Raw genomic sequence first — 16688 nt, forward strand, 5'->3', positions numbered from 1 at the left:
TTATATATCAAGACAGAATAGCCGGGCGTGGTGACGCACGCCTTTAATCCCAGCACTCGGGAGGCAGAGGCAGGCGGATAGCTGTGAGTTCGAGGCCAGCCTGGTCTACAAAGCGAGTCCAGGACAGCCAAGGCTACATAGAGAAACCCTGTCTCGAAAAACCAAAAAAGGACAGAATAGAGAAGTTTGAGGTGTCAAAAGCTAAGGAAAATATAGAAATACGCCAGTTTGCCATGAATGGTGCAGTAAGTAGATAACATTTTTTTAAGCCCTTAGTTTTAATTTTTCATGAAAACCTAAGGCAACCACACCCCACAAATCAAATGCTGAAAATAGCACTCATCCTTACCAATTGTGATGACCTCTGGATTTAGAATTGATTCATCAGACACAATAAAGCCGCCAGACACAAATAACTCATTGTATGTATGGTTTTTAACATCATCCAGGCTATCAACACCAGCAAAACTAACACATGGGAGCTTCTTCAAAGTCACCAAGCCAGGTACCTGTTAAATACCAAACAAAATCAGAAACAGGATGGATAAATGAACTAATAATATGTTAAGTATAGAATTTCCTAAGAATAAAGTTTTTTAAAATACAGTATTGTTCGGTATTGGAAAGTCACATAATATTTTAAGTATTACTTCCCAGTAGTATAAACCAACATCTATGAACAAACACTAAGGAAAAGGAGTTTACCTTAGGCTGAAAACACAAAATGGATAAAATGCTAATGTATTGCTAACCTGTAAACAGCCAGCATTCAAGACAAGGAGCCAGGTACATATTTGTTCTACCATTTGAGTTATGGAAGCAATATTAGGAGGATAGCCTAAGCTACAAAGTTGGAGCCAGACCAGGGTACATAGGATACTGTCTCCAAAAGATGGGGCAGGAAGAGAGGCTATGGTGTAAGAATAGTAATGGTCAATTTGAGGCAGGTTCCAAAAATCAGGAGGGCGTTCAAATATAGTAGCAGTATGAAGAGTTTAAGAATCCAGCACATCAAATGGACGTGGTGGTGCACGCCTTTAATGCCAGCACTCTAGAGGCAGAGACAGGCACATCACTGTGAATTAGAGGCCAGCCTGGCCTACAAAGGACAGCCAAGGCTACACAGAGAGACCCTGTCTTGAAAATCAAAATAAAAAACAAACAAAACAACAACAACAACAAAAAGGATAGGAGGAAAAAAAAAAAAGAACTAATCTGAATGACAGGGATGATTCCTAACATACAGCAAATGCACAATTCTCACAGGCCAGCTCCTGGACAGGTACTTAGCTTTTATCTTTATTTTTAAAACAAAATCTTTGTTCTCAGAATAAGACTTAATGAAGTAGGTCTTAGAAAGCAAAATAGTGAACTGGACTTTACCTTGTGAATGAAACCTGCAATGTCTTCATTTTGAATAATAATCAATAGTTTATCCAAGTTTGATCTTCTTTCCAAAAACTGGTCTGGATGACATTCTGTATTGCCTAATTTGGTAAGATACTCCTGTCAAAGAAAAACTAAGTCAACATTAACTTTCTAGCAAACGTCAATTTAACATGAAAAATGCAACACAAGGTGATAAGCTTTAACTAGAACACTGAACTTTCACTTTAGAAGATCAGAGAGCTCATCATATCCACTCTGTTTGAACAGACATTTTCACAATGTTAGAAAGGATAATAAAGCTAAACTGCTGTTAGAAAGGACTGCTGGCAACTGTGATCTTTTTACTTTAAGAAGCTTCAAAATTCAAGTTATTCTGGATACGACTGTTTAGCTGGTAAGTTTAAATTATTAATCTTTTACCCTAACACCTGGAAGAAAACTTCCTGTGGATACCCAGCCAGGAGCAGCACTCATAAATCAGGGTCGGGGAGATCACTGAGCTTGAGGCTAGCCTGGTCGATATATAAGTTCCAGAATAGCCATGGTGAAACCTTATTTAAAATAACAAAAAATAATATTCCAATCTAATCTCCGTCCCCACCCCCTGCCGCCCCATACACACATACTCACAGGGTTTCCTTCTCTGTGTAGCTTTAGCTGTCCTGGACTTGCCTTGTAGACCAGGCTGGTCTTAAACTCAGAGCTCTGCCTACCTCTCCCTCTCAGAGTGCTGGGATTACAGGTGTGGGCCACTGCACCCTACTTCCAATCTAATTTTTTTTTACAAAATTTGTAAGAGCTAATCTATGTAAATAATGACAAACATAAATAATGGTAATAAGATGCTATAATTCAAAGTTAATTCAAAGGAAATTGTATTGCCTATCTCTTTAATATAGGTGTCACATGGGTGTTTAGCAATCTATTTTAAAAAGGGAGAATTACACTGAAGACATTAAGAAAGGTGTTCAACTTTTGCCTAGCATTACACCAACATGCAGTTATGTATAGAGTTCTATTAGAAATGTGTTTCTAGAGTGTGGGGAAAAGAAGCTCTAAATTCACTCACATAGGACAAAAATGTAACCAAGTCTTTTTTCATCTTCCTAAGAAAGCATAAGGAAAGCACATTAGTGCTATGTACCCTTTTCCAGTTTAATGCTTTTTGTGTATTACTTGAGATACTACATCAAACAAGTTAGCATGAGAAACCTTATAAAGATAAAAAGATTAAACATTTGTTATCGATACTGAATTTCTCAGCTACCATGTTTTGCCATTTTTAATTCCTCTGCTTCCTCCAGCAAAGCAGGCAGAAACGCTTTATAGCAAATAAGTTCCATAAATGGGAACAAGCAGTTACTTCAAAACCCCAAGATCAAATACCTGAAATGGTATTCTATAGCTCTTGGAGTCCTTTGGGAGCGTCAAGTTTTTTGATAATTAAAAGCTTTGACACAGCCAAGCGCAGTGGCACACCTGTAAACTCAGCACTCTGGGAGGCAGGGGCAGGCAGATCTTTGTAAGTTTGAGGCAGGCCTGGTCTACAAAGCCAGTCCAGGACAGCCAAGGCTACACAGAGAAACCCTGTCTCAAAAAGCAAAAACAACAAAAAAGAGCTTTGACACAGTCAGTACATCAAGAAATGGCAAATGAATATATATTATGCCATTTCTGGACAGTTGATTTCATTTGACTGATAAAACCCCCTATGGAGATGAACATGAGAACTTAAATTACCTCTCTGTAATTTTCCTTCTCATTCATTAAAAACCAAGTAAGCACGCTGTATTTAAAATCTCTCAATCAAAGGCTGGCAAGATGGCCAAGCCTAACTACCCAAGTTTGATCCCCATGGCCCACGTAGTAATGAGACCTAATTCTCACAAATTGTCCTAGGACCTCCATACATGCACCATAGTACCCTCCCATAATAATAAATACTTAAATCTTTTTAAGTCTCAGGATCAAGTTTTAAGTAAATCTGCACTGTGCCCAGAGGCGTCTTCCTATCCCCACGCTTAGAACAGGCTACTCAAGTAAAGTATCCTACTACAGAGCTCCAACTCCAGGCCCTGAGCCTTATAGTTACACATACAAACACTTTGCATTCAACAAGAGAGATTCTGATAGCCATGATATTGAGATCGTAAGTTCTACATTTAGTTCAATGCATTCCCATTCCATTCAATTATGAATTACCAAATTCAGATAATATATTATGGCCAATTTTAATACTCAGTTTTACAGAGTTCAGACCATTGAGCTTATATGGTACTATGATTGCCTTCTCATTAGTTACCTTTATTTCTTTGCAAAGCACACTCTCCTCTTCTTCATGAATGTAAAATTTCACAGTATTTTTCTGGACATCTTTCATGATTTTAACCAAACTATTAAATACCTCAGGTTCTAACTGGCTTATAAAATTCGAAAGAGCTGGTTGTGCAGAAATCGTTATATCGCTGGGTGATTTTGTTATTTCTTTTTCTGCGGGTTCCAGGGCAGTATCACCAGGTACAGTGTGATCAGAAGTCACCATTAACTCTTTGCGGTGGTGTGGCTGGTTCATTTCTACTTCAATTGAAGAGGAATACTGCTCATTAGAGCTGCTAGCTTTTAAAGGTTCAGAACAGAGTGGCTCAAAAAGGTCTTTACTGTTGAAGTCACTTGAGGAAATTGATATGACATGCCTCCCCATAGGATTCAGTGTCGTGGTAGTATGAGAATGGTTAGGACTTAGTGGTGGCAAATCCCCACCCTTCGCTGATGCTTTAATAATAATAGTATTTAGTTTTTCATGTAAACCATCTACAAATTCTTGTACACCAGCTTTAGAAGTCTTAGAATATATGAACTCAGAAAGGCGATTCATCTTCTCTTGTGCTGAAAAGATGGGTGTGGAAATTGTACTAACATATGAAACATTCTTTTGCTTCAAAATCTCTTCTATCTTTCTGGAAAAGAGATGGAACTCTCCTAACACTGTATTCTCTGTAGTTTCGCTCACTGTAGGAGGCTCTGCTGCAGGCACACACTGCTCTTCCACTGTTACCACCTGGCCTGTTACCAGGTCCTGCTCAGTGGTGCCCTTTACAGAGTCTGTTAGCGGAGAGGGTGGAAAGTGGTAGTCAGAGCTTCTTTCTCTATTTATTACCCGGGGATCATTAGGAAAGGCCTCCAGTGGTGGTAGACACACCAGTTGTTCTCCTGGTGATTTCATTCCTATACAAAAAGAGTTTATTATTATAAGAGCAATCCAAATGGGTAGCATTAAAAACAAACAAAAACTCAGTTAAAAATACACCAGCTCAGGCATATATTCAAAAATATGCATTGCAAAGTAAATTAAAAACCTCAAAAAACTGTGTGTACCCTATCTCCTATCTGTTGTACTCATAGGCTAGGCTTTGGATTTCAGTAGACAGAGTAACAACACTGAAAGGTTTCTTTTGATTCTTTCCAAGTGTTCAAAAGTGTCTCTTTGGAAAAAGATTTTTTTTTTAAAAAAAGTATGTATTTGGCATAAACAAATGTTAAAGCAGCTCTCTATGTTTGCTTTCCTACCATTTTGTACATCTAATGTTAACAGACTTAGAATACCGTATTCAAAGGCCAAGTGACAATAATACCACATTACATCTGTCGTTAACAGACTTATAATACTGTATTCAATGGTCAAGTGACAAATACCATATTAGTTTAAGACTGGAATAGAAGGCAATGAAAGAAGGCCCAACAGAAATACTGTATGCTTAAGATCTTAGAAAAAACTTAGGCTGGCTCTTACATGAAGGTTGTTGATGGATTACCTACAGCATAATAGACTCGTTCTGTCAGGAAAGAAAGGCTCAACAAAATAAGAGTTGAAAATATTTCATAGCTTCATTGAGTAATATATTTGATAATGCTCTCCTAGTATTCTCATTTAATTTGTAAATAATTCCAGAAGAAATAGGACAGCCACTACACATTTTGGATTACAAGGTCCTTGTGTAATCTAGTGCTAATGAGACTACAACATTTGGCTTGTGATGTGTGTGTGTGTGTGTGTGTGTGTGTGTGTGTGTGTATACACATACTCTATGCTATCTATACCATATCTATACTATATCTATACTAACAGTATAATTTTGTTAAACTACTTTTCAAAACAAGCACCGTAAGTCTACTTATTTTTAAATAAGAGGAAAATATATCTATCATTTATAGTCTTGTATTTTTAAAATAATAAAGTCAAAATTTTTGCTTAAAAACTATCACAATTTTAGGCTAAAAGACGAGAAAGTTTTCTTAAGACTTAGCCAACATGATTCCCTAACATCACTACTGTAATATAGAAAATCCACTTATAAATTTTTAAAACTATGGTACCTACAGTGAACTTAAAAATTAAAGTTTATGCTCAAATATAACTGCATTCCATCTACCAAAAAACATTCCATTTTTATTTTCCCCACACTCACTCTTTTTTCAATGTCATGACCACTTCATTCAATTACTGCAAAAACATTTATACAGTAAGAACAGGCACAAAGGTCAAAAACAAGAAAGCAAAACATTCAATTTGTCAACAACTAAATCTGTATGAAATATAAAGTTCAAGTTCTTTAAGAATGAGGAATTCTCAATGTTCTACCCTTAAATTTATGACATTAAAAATGTAGTTTAAGATACATATAAAATATATAGATGGCTATATAAGAAATTGGTAATCATAACTGACCTACTGAGGGCAAAATAAAAGTAATACTTTTTCTTTTTAACCCCTATTCCCTTTTTATGAGACAGGGTCACGGTGGATTTGAACTCATAAATCTTCCTGCCCCAGCATCTTAAGTACTAGATAACTGAGAGCAACTATTTTGATTACAGTAATAAAAGTTCTGAAAATATAGGTAGTTTTCAGTATTTATTTTATGACAATATAGTTGTCTGTCTTTAACAGATGTTTGAAATAAGTACTAGGTTTAAGCCACCATAACACGAGGGAAAGACATCAAGATAAGGATGCGGGCAGATTCAAAGCAAGCAGAACATTGAATACATAATAAATAAATATTTTTTTTAATTAAGTGTATCTTAAATCCTCATGTAGATTTTTTCCATATTAAAAATTTCTAGGGGCAAGCCAGGAATGGGGTACACACCTTAAATCTCAGCACTTGGGAGGCAGAGACAGGCGCATCTCTGAGTTTGAGGCCAGCCTGGTCTACAGACCTAGCTCAAGGACAATCAGGGCTATGCCAGGGAAATCCTGTTTCAATGGTGATGATGATAATTCTAGACGTAAAAGCATTTACTATACAAAGTCTAGGACTCTAGGGTATATGTGAAAAGTCAGGCTTGGATGCACATGCCTATAACATTGTGGAGTTGGGAGAGGTGGACCTTAGAAACTTGCTGGCAAAACATTAGGGCAAGCTTCTGGTTCAGTGAAGACCCTGTCTCAAAGCAGTAAGGCAAACAGCAAAAAAGGAAGAAACCAAGGGTCTCTTCTGGCCTCCATATATACTTATTCACATCTACATACTCAAATGTACTCCTCATACCTAATACACACTCACACTTGTCACTTATAAGCCAAATAAAGATTTATTATGTATACAGTATTGTGTCTGCATGAGTGCCAGCAAGCCAGAAGAGGACACCAGATCTCTCTTTTTTTTTAAAAGACTTATTTATTAAATATACAATATTCTCCTGCATATAAAAACTGCAGGCCAGAAGGAAGTACTACATTTCATTACAGATGGCTGTGAGCCACCATGTGGTTGCTGGGAATTGAACTCAGGACCTTTGGAAGAACAGCAAGTGCTCTTAAACTTTGAGCCACCTCTCCAGCTCCCAGATCTCCTTACAGATGGTTTGAGCTACCATGTGGTTGCTGGGAATTGAACTCAGGACCTCTGGAAAAGCAGCCTGTGCTCTTAATTGCTGAGCTATCTCCAGCCCCAAGTAAATCTCTTTAAAATTGTAAACAAACACCATTTAATTTTATTTTGCATGAATTACTCAAGATTACTTAAAAATCAACGTTTTTGTCTGTTTTGTTTTTATGACACAGGGTTTCTCTGTGTAGCCTTGGCTGTCCTGGACTTGCTTTGTAGACCAGGCTGGCCTCGAAACTCTGCCTCCCGAGTGCTGGGATTAACACTTTTGAAAAAGCACATCTTCATCAATAGATAAATAAGAGATACATGTCAATATCTATAATACATGTTTTACTAGTTGCTGACGAAGTACCAGTCAGTTGACTTTTAACATGTGAAGAGAATGTACTATTTCTCAGACAATCATGTCATTTAGACCTAACTTTCATACACAAAATATGAATACAGCATCTCAAGGAAGAGAAAGATGTATGCCTATGGAACATTAGGAAGTTCAAACAAGGTAACTGTTTCTCCTAGAAAGAATTACTGACAATATACAACATAGATGAAACCTTGACATAAAGTTAAGTAAAAGGGCCAAACAGACAGACATGACTGGATTCAATTTATCAATAAAATTAAAAATATGGTAAAGAGAGTGAGATTAGTGTAAGTGGAGAGATCATGAACCAGGAAAATACAGATGAGAAGCTAAGGTGTTGGGACTGTTCTAATCTTGATTGGGTATTAGTCAAACAGATACATATGTGAACATTACTAAGCTGTACACTAAAATTTGTGTACATTCTCCTATCATGCATTTTTATTTTTCCAAGGAAGTAAAGATCTTCAAGAATATTATGAGAAGGGCTAATTTACTAAGAAAGCCATTTAGCTTTACTTCTATTAAAAATAACCTCAGACTTCTCCAAGTATACTAAAAAAGTCATCTATCTTTCCACCTAAATGAAAACAACCAAAAGGCCCACAAGCTTTCTTAAAGAATAAGGTTATTAAAAACAAATGGAAACATTATCAAACTCAGGCCAAAAAATAAAAATAAAAAAATAAAAAAATAAAAATGCCCACAAGCATGTGCAGAGAAGTTGACTTTGACTGAGCCCAGTCAGACAAGTTAAGACTTTCTTCTATGTATCCACTGTAACTATTTTTATTTCTGGAAATAGTTTTTCCAGTCTCTTAAAACCATCAGCAGAAGTTAGTTTTACACTTAAAAAGTAGGCCAAAAACTTTCCAAGATTATGAACAGAGTACGAAAAGTTTTAAAAAATGGTTTTTACCTTCTGGTATTTTAAAAAAAAGATTGGTTCTTACAGAGTAACTGAAGAAACACAATAAGAAAATATTTTCATCCTCCTAAATTTAAATTAGTCTAGAACACAGATTATATTTGTTACAAAAACATCCGATATAAATAAATAATTTAAAAATGACAATTAAAAAAAGAGAGCGAGATTGTGTAGACTTCTCTGGACGAAGCACAAAGTAAAACTCATGCCCTATTGATGAAGAACCAGAATGCAAGTAGCAATTCTGAAGAAGGGCACATTGGGAAGAAAAGCAAAGTGAGCCTTCTCACCTGATACTTGTTTCTCACCATGTTTCCCATGCTGGTCTTCTGGGCTTCTTGCATTCCCTCCTGAGGAAAGCATCCATTAGATTTGTTGACTCTCTTCAGACACCAGTGACGCCTATCAGGCACCTTTCAGACAACCACAATGCTAACAAAGGAATATCCCTTCTTTTGCCTAAACATTCTTGAAAGATCATTTGGAAATGGGAAGTTGTTTCCCTTTCCATTTAGGCGATGAAAAAACAACACCTATATTACTTCTTTAAATGACTCAACAGCAATTATGAAGGTGTTTAAACGAATAAAGGTTAAGATAACCACCATCTCCGAACTACTTTCCTATTTTATTTCAAAGTTCTACTATGCCTCCATTTCATAAAAGAGTATCGCTTCCTCTCTAGGATCAGATCTGGAGTCTTTTGCCTTCTCTAGTAAGATGTGAAATAGAAAAGAGTGCTGGAGCCCATTGAAACTCATCAAGTTTGAGAAATTCTCAAAGTCCCTATAGATCTCATAGGTTGTAGGTCACAAGATAGTCTACTTTTTAGCAAAAGTAATTCTTTCTTCGATTTCTTTCCAAAGGCTAAATAAAGGTATAGTAATGGGAAAGATGTGGCCAGAAAACAATCCCAAACATATTTAGCTAACAGAGATGAATAAGAACTTGAAATATTAAGAGCATGTAGTGTGTTCATGGACAAGTTAAGAATATTATAAATGACAATCTTTCAACAACTGTCGAACGCCAGTGGTTCAACAAGCTTTCATGAGTTATTTGCATGTGGTCATTTAACTCCAGAATCAATCATTAGAAAATCACACAGATGAGCCTCAACACGACCATTTGCTAGATGACAGACAGCTTGTTATAGTGAAGTTTAGTTATTAGTAAGTTGAAAAGTAACGGCCAACCCAAGAGCATTATTTCATTCCAAGATCTACTTCTCCAAGTTCAGTTTCTGTCAACAGTTTTCAATTGACAATAAGCACACTGAACTCAAGAAGAGTAACTATGCCCTAAATGCCTATATCAATAGGCCCTTTTGCAGACACTTGCTGATGTCAACCAAGAATAGTGATAAATAATACACTGTTCAAAATAAAGACTCATAGCAGAGCCAAGTAAAGATGACACAAGACTGAAATCTAGCAAAGATGAAACTCTCCAAGAAACTGGTTGGCTAAGTAAAAAGAAGCAAACCTATGACTGAGTGAATATACCAGTCCTCACCTGTAATTGGAATCAATTTCCAATGTATTTCTGTCTCTTCATCATCATTTGGCTTAGAATGTTGTCTAAGGAGTCCATGCTCAATGGAAACTGTGGGACAGAGACTGCACTCTTCAAAATTATTGACTTTAATTGAACTTGGATCCTAAAAATAAAAGTACATGCATTCAATAGCCTTCCTTTTAATTATGTCAGACTATATTACTTCCTCAAAGCAAATGCAAAAATTTCAGCCTAAACGTTACAAATGAGTAAAACCAACATGGTAAAGTTACAGTACTCTAGCTTCAAAGTTAAAACACATTTTGCCAAGGCTAGGAATAATAGTGCTTGTCTATAATCAAGTTCAGGAGGCAGAGGCAGGAAGACCAAAAGTATGAAGCCAACCTGGTTTGGTTTTGTTTTTTTACAATTATTTATTTTCATTTTATGTGCATTGGTGTTTTGCTCGCATGCATGTCTATGTGAGTCTGTCAGATCTTTGAGTTACAGTTTCGAGCTGCCATGTGGGGTACTGGGAATTGAACCTTGGTCCTCTGGAAAAACAGGCAATGCTCTTAACCACTGAGCCATCTCTCCAGCCCCAAATGAAATCTTGCTGCTGTTATTCTGGTATGGTTTCTTGGGTTTGTTTTTGTTTGTTTGTGTGTGGTGGTGTTTTTTTTTTTTTTTTTTTTTTTTTTTTTTTTTGAGATAGGGTTTCTCTGTGTAGTCTTGGCTGTCCTAGACTCGCTTTGTAGACCAGGCCGGCCTCGAACTCACAGCAATCTACCTGGCTCTGCCTCCCGAGTGCTGCCAACCAGGTTTATACAGTGAGTTACAGGCCAGCCACAGGGTCAGAGTAAAACTCTGTCATAAACACAAACCTCCTCCCAATAAACAAACAAAATAAGCAATATATACTGTTCTTAAAGGTTATCTGGAGACTGGCAAGATGGCTTGGTGAGTAAAAGTACTTGCCACCAAGCCTGATAACCTGAGGTAGCAGCTCTCTTCAGGGTCCACATGGTGGAAAGAGAATGAACTTTTAGAGGTTATCCCCTGTTCTTTACACATGTACACAAAATTATAGTCGTTATGTTTTCATTTAAAAAAAAAAACAGAGCAGAAGAGATGGCTCAGCAATAAAGAACATTGACTGCTCTTACAGAGGAGCAGGGTTCAATTCCCAGCACCCACCTAGCAGCTCACAATATCTTAATTCCAGTTTTTCCAAGAGATCTGACCTATACTACTCTCAGAGCGCACCATGGGTGTGTATGTCCTACATATTTAAACATGCAGGGAAGATATTCACACACAAACAAAACTTTAAAAACAGGTAATACATACATCACACATACAAAACTGGTGTTGATTTAAAGTAGTGACTGGTATACTTTTATATTTTAAATTTTATATACCATATATTCAACTCTGTCACTATAATTTGACAATACCGACAATACTTAAATAAGCAGGAATAAAAGTTTGAAAAAAAAAAGAAAGAAAGAAAGCAGGCTATGTTCAGCCCACACTCTTGTTAAACATACTGAGAAACATTAACAATACAGGTTAATATCTTAATGCCTACCCTAGAAACCTATCACTATCTTCTCCATAAATATTCCAAAACTACAAACAGAAAGGCTGAGACATGCATAGCCATAAGCCATTCATTATTATCCTACAATGATTCAGCTACTCTTTTAGGAAAACACTAGTACAGGAAGTCACTTGTTTACTAAGCACGAATTACACATAAACTGGATTCCTTAATAAGCAAAGCTGATAAACACCTTAGAGATAATACCAAAGGCTACCCATTGGTATGTGCACAATATAGGACACCTAACTTAGGACATTATGTTACTACATTCAGAAGCTTCATCTACCTCACTTTGATTCTGTTTCAGCCAGAAAACAGACACTTTCAAGGACTCATCTCATTATGAAACAGTATGAAACTGACTCCTGCTATGCCAATCTGATAAACTATCTAGCTCTAGTTTTATCATAATAGGTAAACTTTATATAAAGCAATAAGCATATAGAAAACAATTACTTCAGCATTTACCTTTTTTTCAACAAGAACAGCTTAGAATCACGCCAACCCACCAGCCCAGCACCCACCACCACTTTTACTTAAGAGTATGTCTTAGTTCTCTCAGAAAAGAAAAACAACTCCTTGAAATATACTCACACTCTTTTGAGGACACATACAAAAGCAAACTCAGATAATCAGAAGGACATGTTTACTTTCAAATGTAGCTTATAGCCAATGCCTACCTCATTGGTAGAAAGAGTAGGATACTTTACAGAAGCTGCTTCAACTTCTAGCAATGGGCTCTGAGCACCCTTAAAATGCACATTTTCAATTTTTGTACAAGCAGGCTGTTCACAGTCTTTCTTATCTGAAGTAGGGTTTAGCTCATATTCAGACTTTTGTTTTAGCTCTTCATAGTTAGCACTGCTACTCAATCCTAAGGCCTTGTTGACTGTATCTGTAAGGAATGCATCTGACCGTCGTGCATTTGCTAGTGTTTCTGATAGCCAATTATAAAAGTTGTGGGTGTCTCCAGTGTTACATGTATCTTCCTGCTGCAGTCTCAAGTTAGGGTCATGTCCAAGTAAGCCAATGGACTGCGGAGATTCTGAGAAAAAGAAAAAAGTCATCTCTTATATTTTAAAAGCCAGTATACTCAGTTTATATTACAAGATGACAAAATTTAATATATTTTTTAAAAAATCAAATATAACAGGAGGCTGGAGAGATGGCTCAGAGGTTAAGAGCACTGGCTGTACTTCCAGAGGTCCTGAGTTCAATTCATAGCAACCACATGGTGGCTCATAACCATCTATAATGAGATCTGGTGCTCTCTTCTGGCATGCAGGCACGCATGCAGGTAGAGCACTGTGTGTGAAATAAATAAATAAATAAATAAATAAATACATCTTTAAAAAACAAAACAAGAACATTAAATGTTACTTGAAAGTCACATGTAAGACATTTATGGGCAGGGACTAAAATATTTCAGGCTTAGAAATTACAAATATGTGTGCCCTTTACTGTAACTGTTTTTGAAAATTTGAAGAGCACAGGGAAGAGTAATATAAGCATGGCCAGACCCTGGTTAGTCTGAAACAAAGTCTTGAAGATGAAATTGATCTTAATTAAGTTAAGGAAACAATACAGGGAGGATACTGAAATGAATCAAGGAAATTTAAAAACCAGGAAAGCCACAAAGGAGATAAGACATAGACACTGAAAGTAAAGAAATACCTGAGTAAAGAAAAAGCCTTCAAAGTAATATAAAACAACATCACTGTCAAATATAATTTTCTGCAATGATCGAAATGTTCCTATAAATATGATCTAATACGGTTGTATGGCTGATGAAATGTATTTTTATTTCATTTAAATTAAAGATATGTGTGTAATGATTATCACAATGGATAATTCAAGAATAAAAGTAAAGGCTTCAGGTCTGGTGACACATGCCTATCCTGGCCTAAAGAATTAAGTTAAAAGCCAATCTGGGCAACTTAGTGTAATGTTGCTTCAAAAAAAAAGAGATTTGAGATGCAGTTCACTGGTTGAGCGCTTATCTAGCATGAACAAGGCTTTTGGTTTGATCAAAGTGTACGAGTAAATATAGACAGGGCATTAATCTGCCCAACTTAGTCAGAGACAAACATCTGAAAAAACAATGGAAGAATTCTGAGACCGTCATCACATTAAAAACAGCACAAAATGTGAGTTACTACATCAAAGATTCCTGAGCACAAAACAAAAATGCAAATGTCACACTGCATACTTCTGGGCTAGCCAGTATAAAAATTTTAAAACACCGTATAAATATTTAACTTACTTGTAATACTTAAACACATTATGATAGGAATCTCTCTTTTTTTATCAACTGAAAAAGATACAATGAAACAGCAAAACAGTAATTGTATACCTGAATCTAAGAAGTCTAATTTTATAACTCCACTTAAGGGTCCATTAAAATCCATAAAGGGTCCATTCATTAAGCAATAGCCTAAAATAACCCAGAAAGCATCTCTCATTTGCAAAAACAAAATATAGAAGTGTAGGAGTTAACTTCAAGTTCTGATTAAAAGTGTTGAGTACACTTTATCTAACTATCTAGACCAGAAAGTTCATAACCAACCAAATACCGAAATACATCAGTGATCATTAAATTTGTTACCATAGGAAGAAGGCAACAGAAGAAATTCAGGAAACATGAAATATACAAAACCAAACTAGATCCTTGTGTTTGTATTCAGAACCCATTTTGATGGTGGCAAGGTAACTGATTCAGGATGGTTTGTGTTTTCTTGGATTGTACAAAGAAAAATTGAGCCCTATTACACACTTGAAGAACACAGCTTGTTGAGGAAGAAAAGCACCACAACAAAAAGCAAAAGGAACACATGAATGGAATGAAGAAAGTCAGTGGACTGCACTGGCAAAAACAAAGCTGGAGAACTGTAAAAGCTTTAAACGTCAGCCAACCAATTCTGAACAAGCCAAGCAGGCATGCTCATGCCTGTGACTACACATTCTGGTTAGCTGAGGCAGGAAGACTGGTGAGAATTCCAAGCAAGCCAGAGCTCCAGTGTGACAACCTGCCTCAAAAAAGATTGGGGGGGGGGGGGGGGGGGAGAGGATGGGGACAAAAACAAAACCTGAACCCATCTAAGTACCCAGGACATTTTGTATTTGGCTCTTAGTCTTAGTAATCTGAGGATCTCTGTAACACATGAAGAACAGAACCAAGGTTATATATTTTGACTATTATCATAAAAGTAGTGTGCTATTTTACCTTCATATTGATGGTAATTTTCAGATGAATTACTGGTTTTGGCAAACTTTCTCATATTTTCAGGTAGATCCTCAAGTTTCCTCTTCAAGACATTTTTGCTTTTTGTATCTTCTGTATCTGGGTCCCCACCCACATTTTTTTTCTTACACTGGATTAAATTAATCAATTCTTTGACTCTATCCTTATCATAATCCAAAGAATGAGATGACTTCTGTTGTCCAGGCTCAGTAGTTTCACTCTGTGAGTTACTCCATTTTCCAAATTTCATTTTTGAACTATTCAGATCTTCTTCTTGACCTTCATAATCTGAAAGTGGACTAAACTGTTGACGTTTTAGATTTTCTTCAAATAACTCTTTTAGTTTAAAAATAGGTAACTGATACATTTCTGGCTGAAAAATGTAGGTATGTAAGCAATCATCAATATGGGATTTATTTCTTGGTGCCGAGTACAGGAATTTTCTATCATCTAATCGTGAGTCATATGAAAACATGAAAAACTCTCGCTTACCTGAACCAAAACCTCGGTTAAAAAATTCACTTACATACTTTTCAACAACAGAATGAAAATTTATAGTATTTATATTTTTGAATTCTTTTCTACATTGAATCAAAGCATACTGTAAAAACTGAGTTATTTTTAACATGTCTGGTATGTTCTCATGCTTCTCCTGTGGTGCTGTATTCGTTGCACCTTTTTGTGCTGCAAATAAACAAGAAGTTAAGTGTTATTAGCAATAAGGAAACTAATCAAATACAAATCTCCATACTACACAAGTATAACAAGATTTGAACATTAAGGCTGAGCCACACACGCAGTACAGCAAACTGACAAGCAGTATGCTTCTCCTTAAAATGAGTCAGGACCCAAAACAAATAAAAAGGGAGATCGGATTTTTAATGGAAAGAAATCCCTTCAATAACGCTCTTCACTTCATTCCCCCACAGGCAACACAAATGGTGGCAAGAAAATTCCAGGGGGCAGGCAGGAAGCAAGATTTGAGATTCTAAGTAGTGTCAGTCTGTAAATGATATCGCTTCTTTTATTCATAAAGTAACTTTAAAGTTTTACTTATATAAATATATTTCCCCATAAGCACCCATGCACTGAGTAGCCATAACTGAAAAATCCAGGCTTAATTCAAAAGTAAGCCCATTGGTGGAAATTCCTTAATATAGTATTCGAGTCTATTGTTAGAAAAGGCAAACTGTAAAATGTTTTCTACCATAAACACCCCAAATTTTCATTAACTTTGAAAGGTTTACAGTTTAATATGTCATACAACACTTTAAAATCACTAAAATTTGAATGCACAAATGAATTAAAGAAAAATCTGTCACAGAAAACTCTTAATGAGCCAGGCATGGTGACGCACACCTTTAATAGAGGCAGGAGGATTGGTGAGAGTTTGAGGCCAGCCTGGTCTACAAAGCAATTCTAGGACAGCTAAGATTACACAGAGAAACCCTGTTTCGAAAAACCAACATAAACAAAACAAAAAACCAAAAACAGACAAACAAACAACAGCAGCAAAACAAAAAACTCTTAATGAGCTATAGTACTAAGACAAGTATAAAACTACATTAGTGAAAGTACTGAGGGCTGGAGAGATGGCTCTCAGCAGTTAAGAGCACTCTCTGCTCTTCCAGAGGTCCTGAGTTCAATGCCCAACAACCACATGGTGGCTCACAACCATGTGTACACTCTCTAATGCCCTCTCCTGGCATACAGGTGTACAAGCAGATAGAAAACTCATATACATAAAATAAATAAAATCTAAAAAAAAA

At 36.3% G+C, this 16688-nt stretch overlaps 1 protein-coding gene across 8 annotated transcripts in view; it reads right to left on the reverse strand.

Moving 5' to 3' along the window:
• Positions 1-16688, reverse strand: part of TASOR (transcription activation suppressor) — a 61984-nt gene that overhangs the window by 11902 nt on the left and 33394 nt on the right. For 6 of the 8 annotated variants that reach the window (XR_014781661.1, XR_014781663.1, XR_014781664.1 and 3 more), the window contains exons 14-20: positions 14902-15603; positions 12359-12723; positions 10091-10235; positions 8866-8925; positions 3692-4614; positions 1384-1506; positions 350-509 (exon numbers count right to left, since the gene is read on the reverse strand). Coding sequence is in view for 3 of the 8 variants with exons in the window: in XM_084794826.1 (XP_084650952.1) it covers positions 350-509; positions 1384-1506; positions 3692-4614; positions 8866-8925; positions 10091-10235; positions 12359-12723; positions 14902-15603 (2478 nt within the window). In the remaining 5 variants the exon portion in view is untranslated. The remainder of the gene's footprint in view (positions 1-349; positions 510-1383; positions 1507-3691; positions 4615-8865; positions 8926-10090; positions 10236-12358; positions 12724-14901; positions 15604-16688) is intronic. The other 2 variants (XR_014781662.1, XM_084794827.1) reach the window with 1 other exon arrangement.

This window comes from Acomys minous, assembly GCF_964271855.1.
Source record: "Acomys minous genome assembly, chromosome: 9".
Taxonomy (NCBI): domain Eukaryota; kingdom Metazoa; phylum Chordata; class Mammalia; order Rodentia; family Muridae; genus Acomys; species Acomys minous.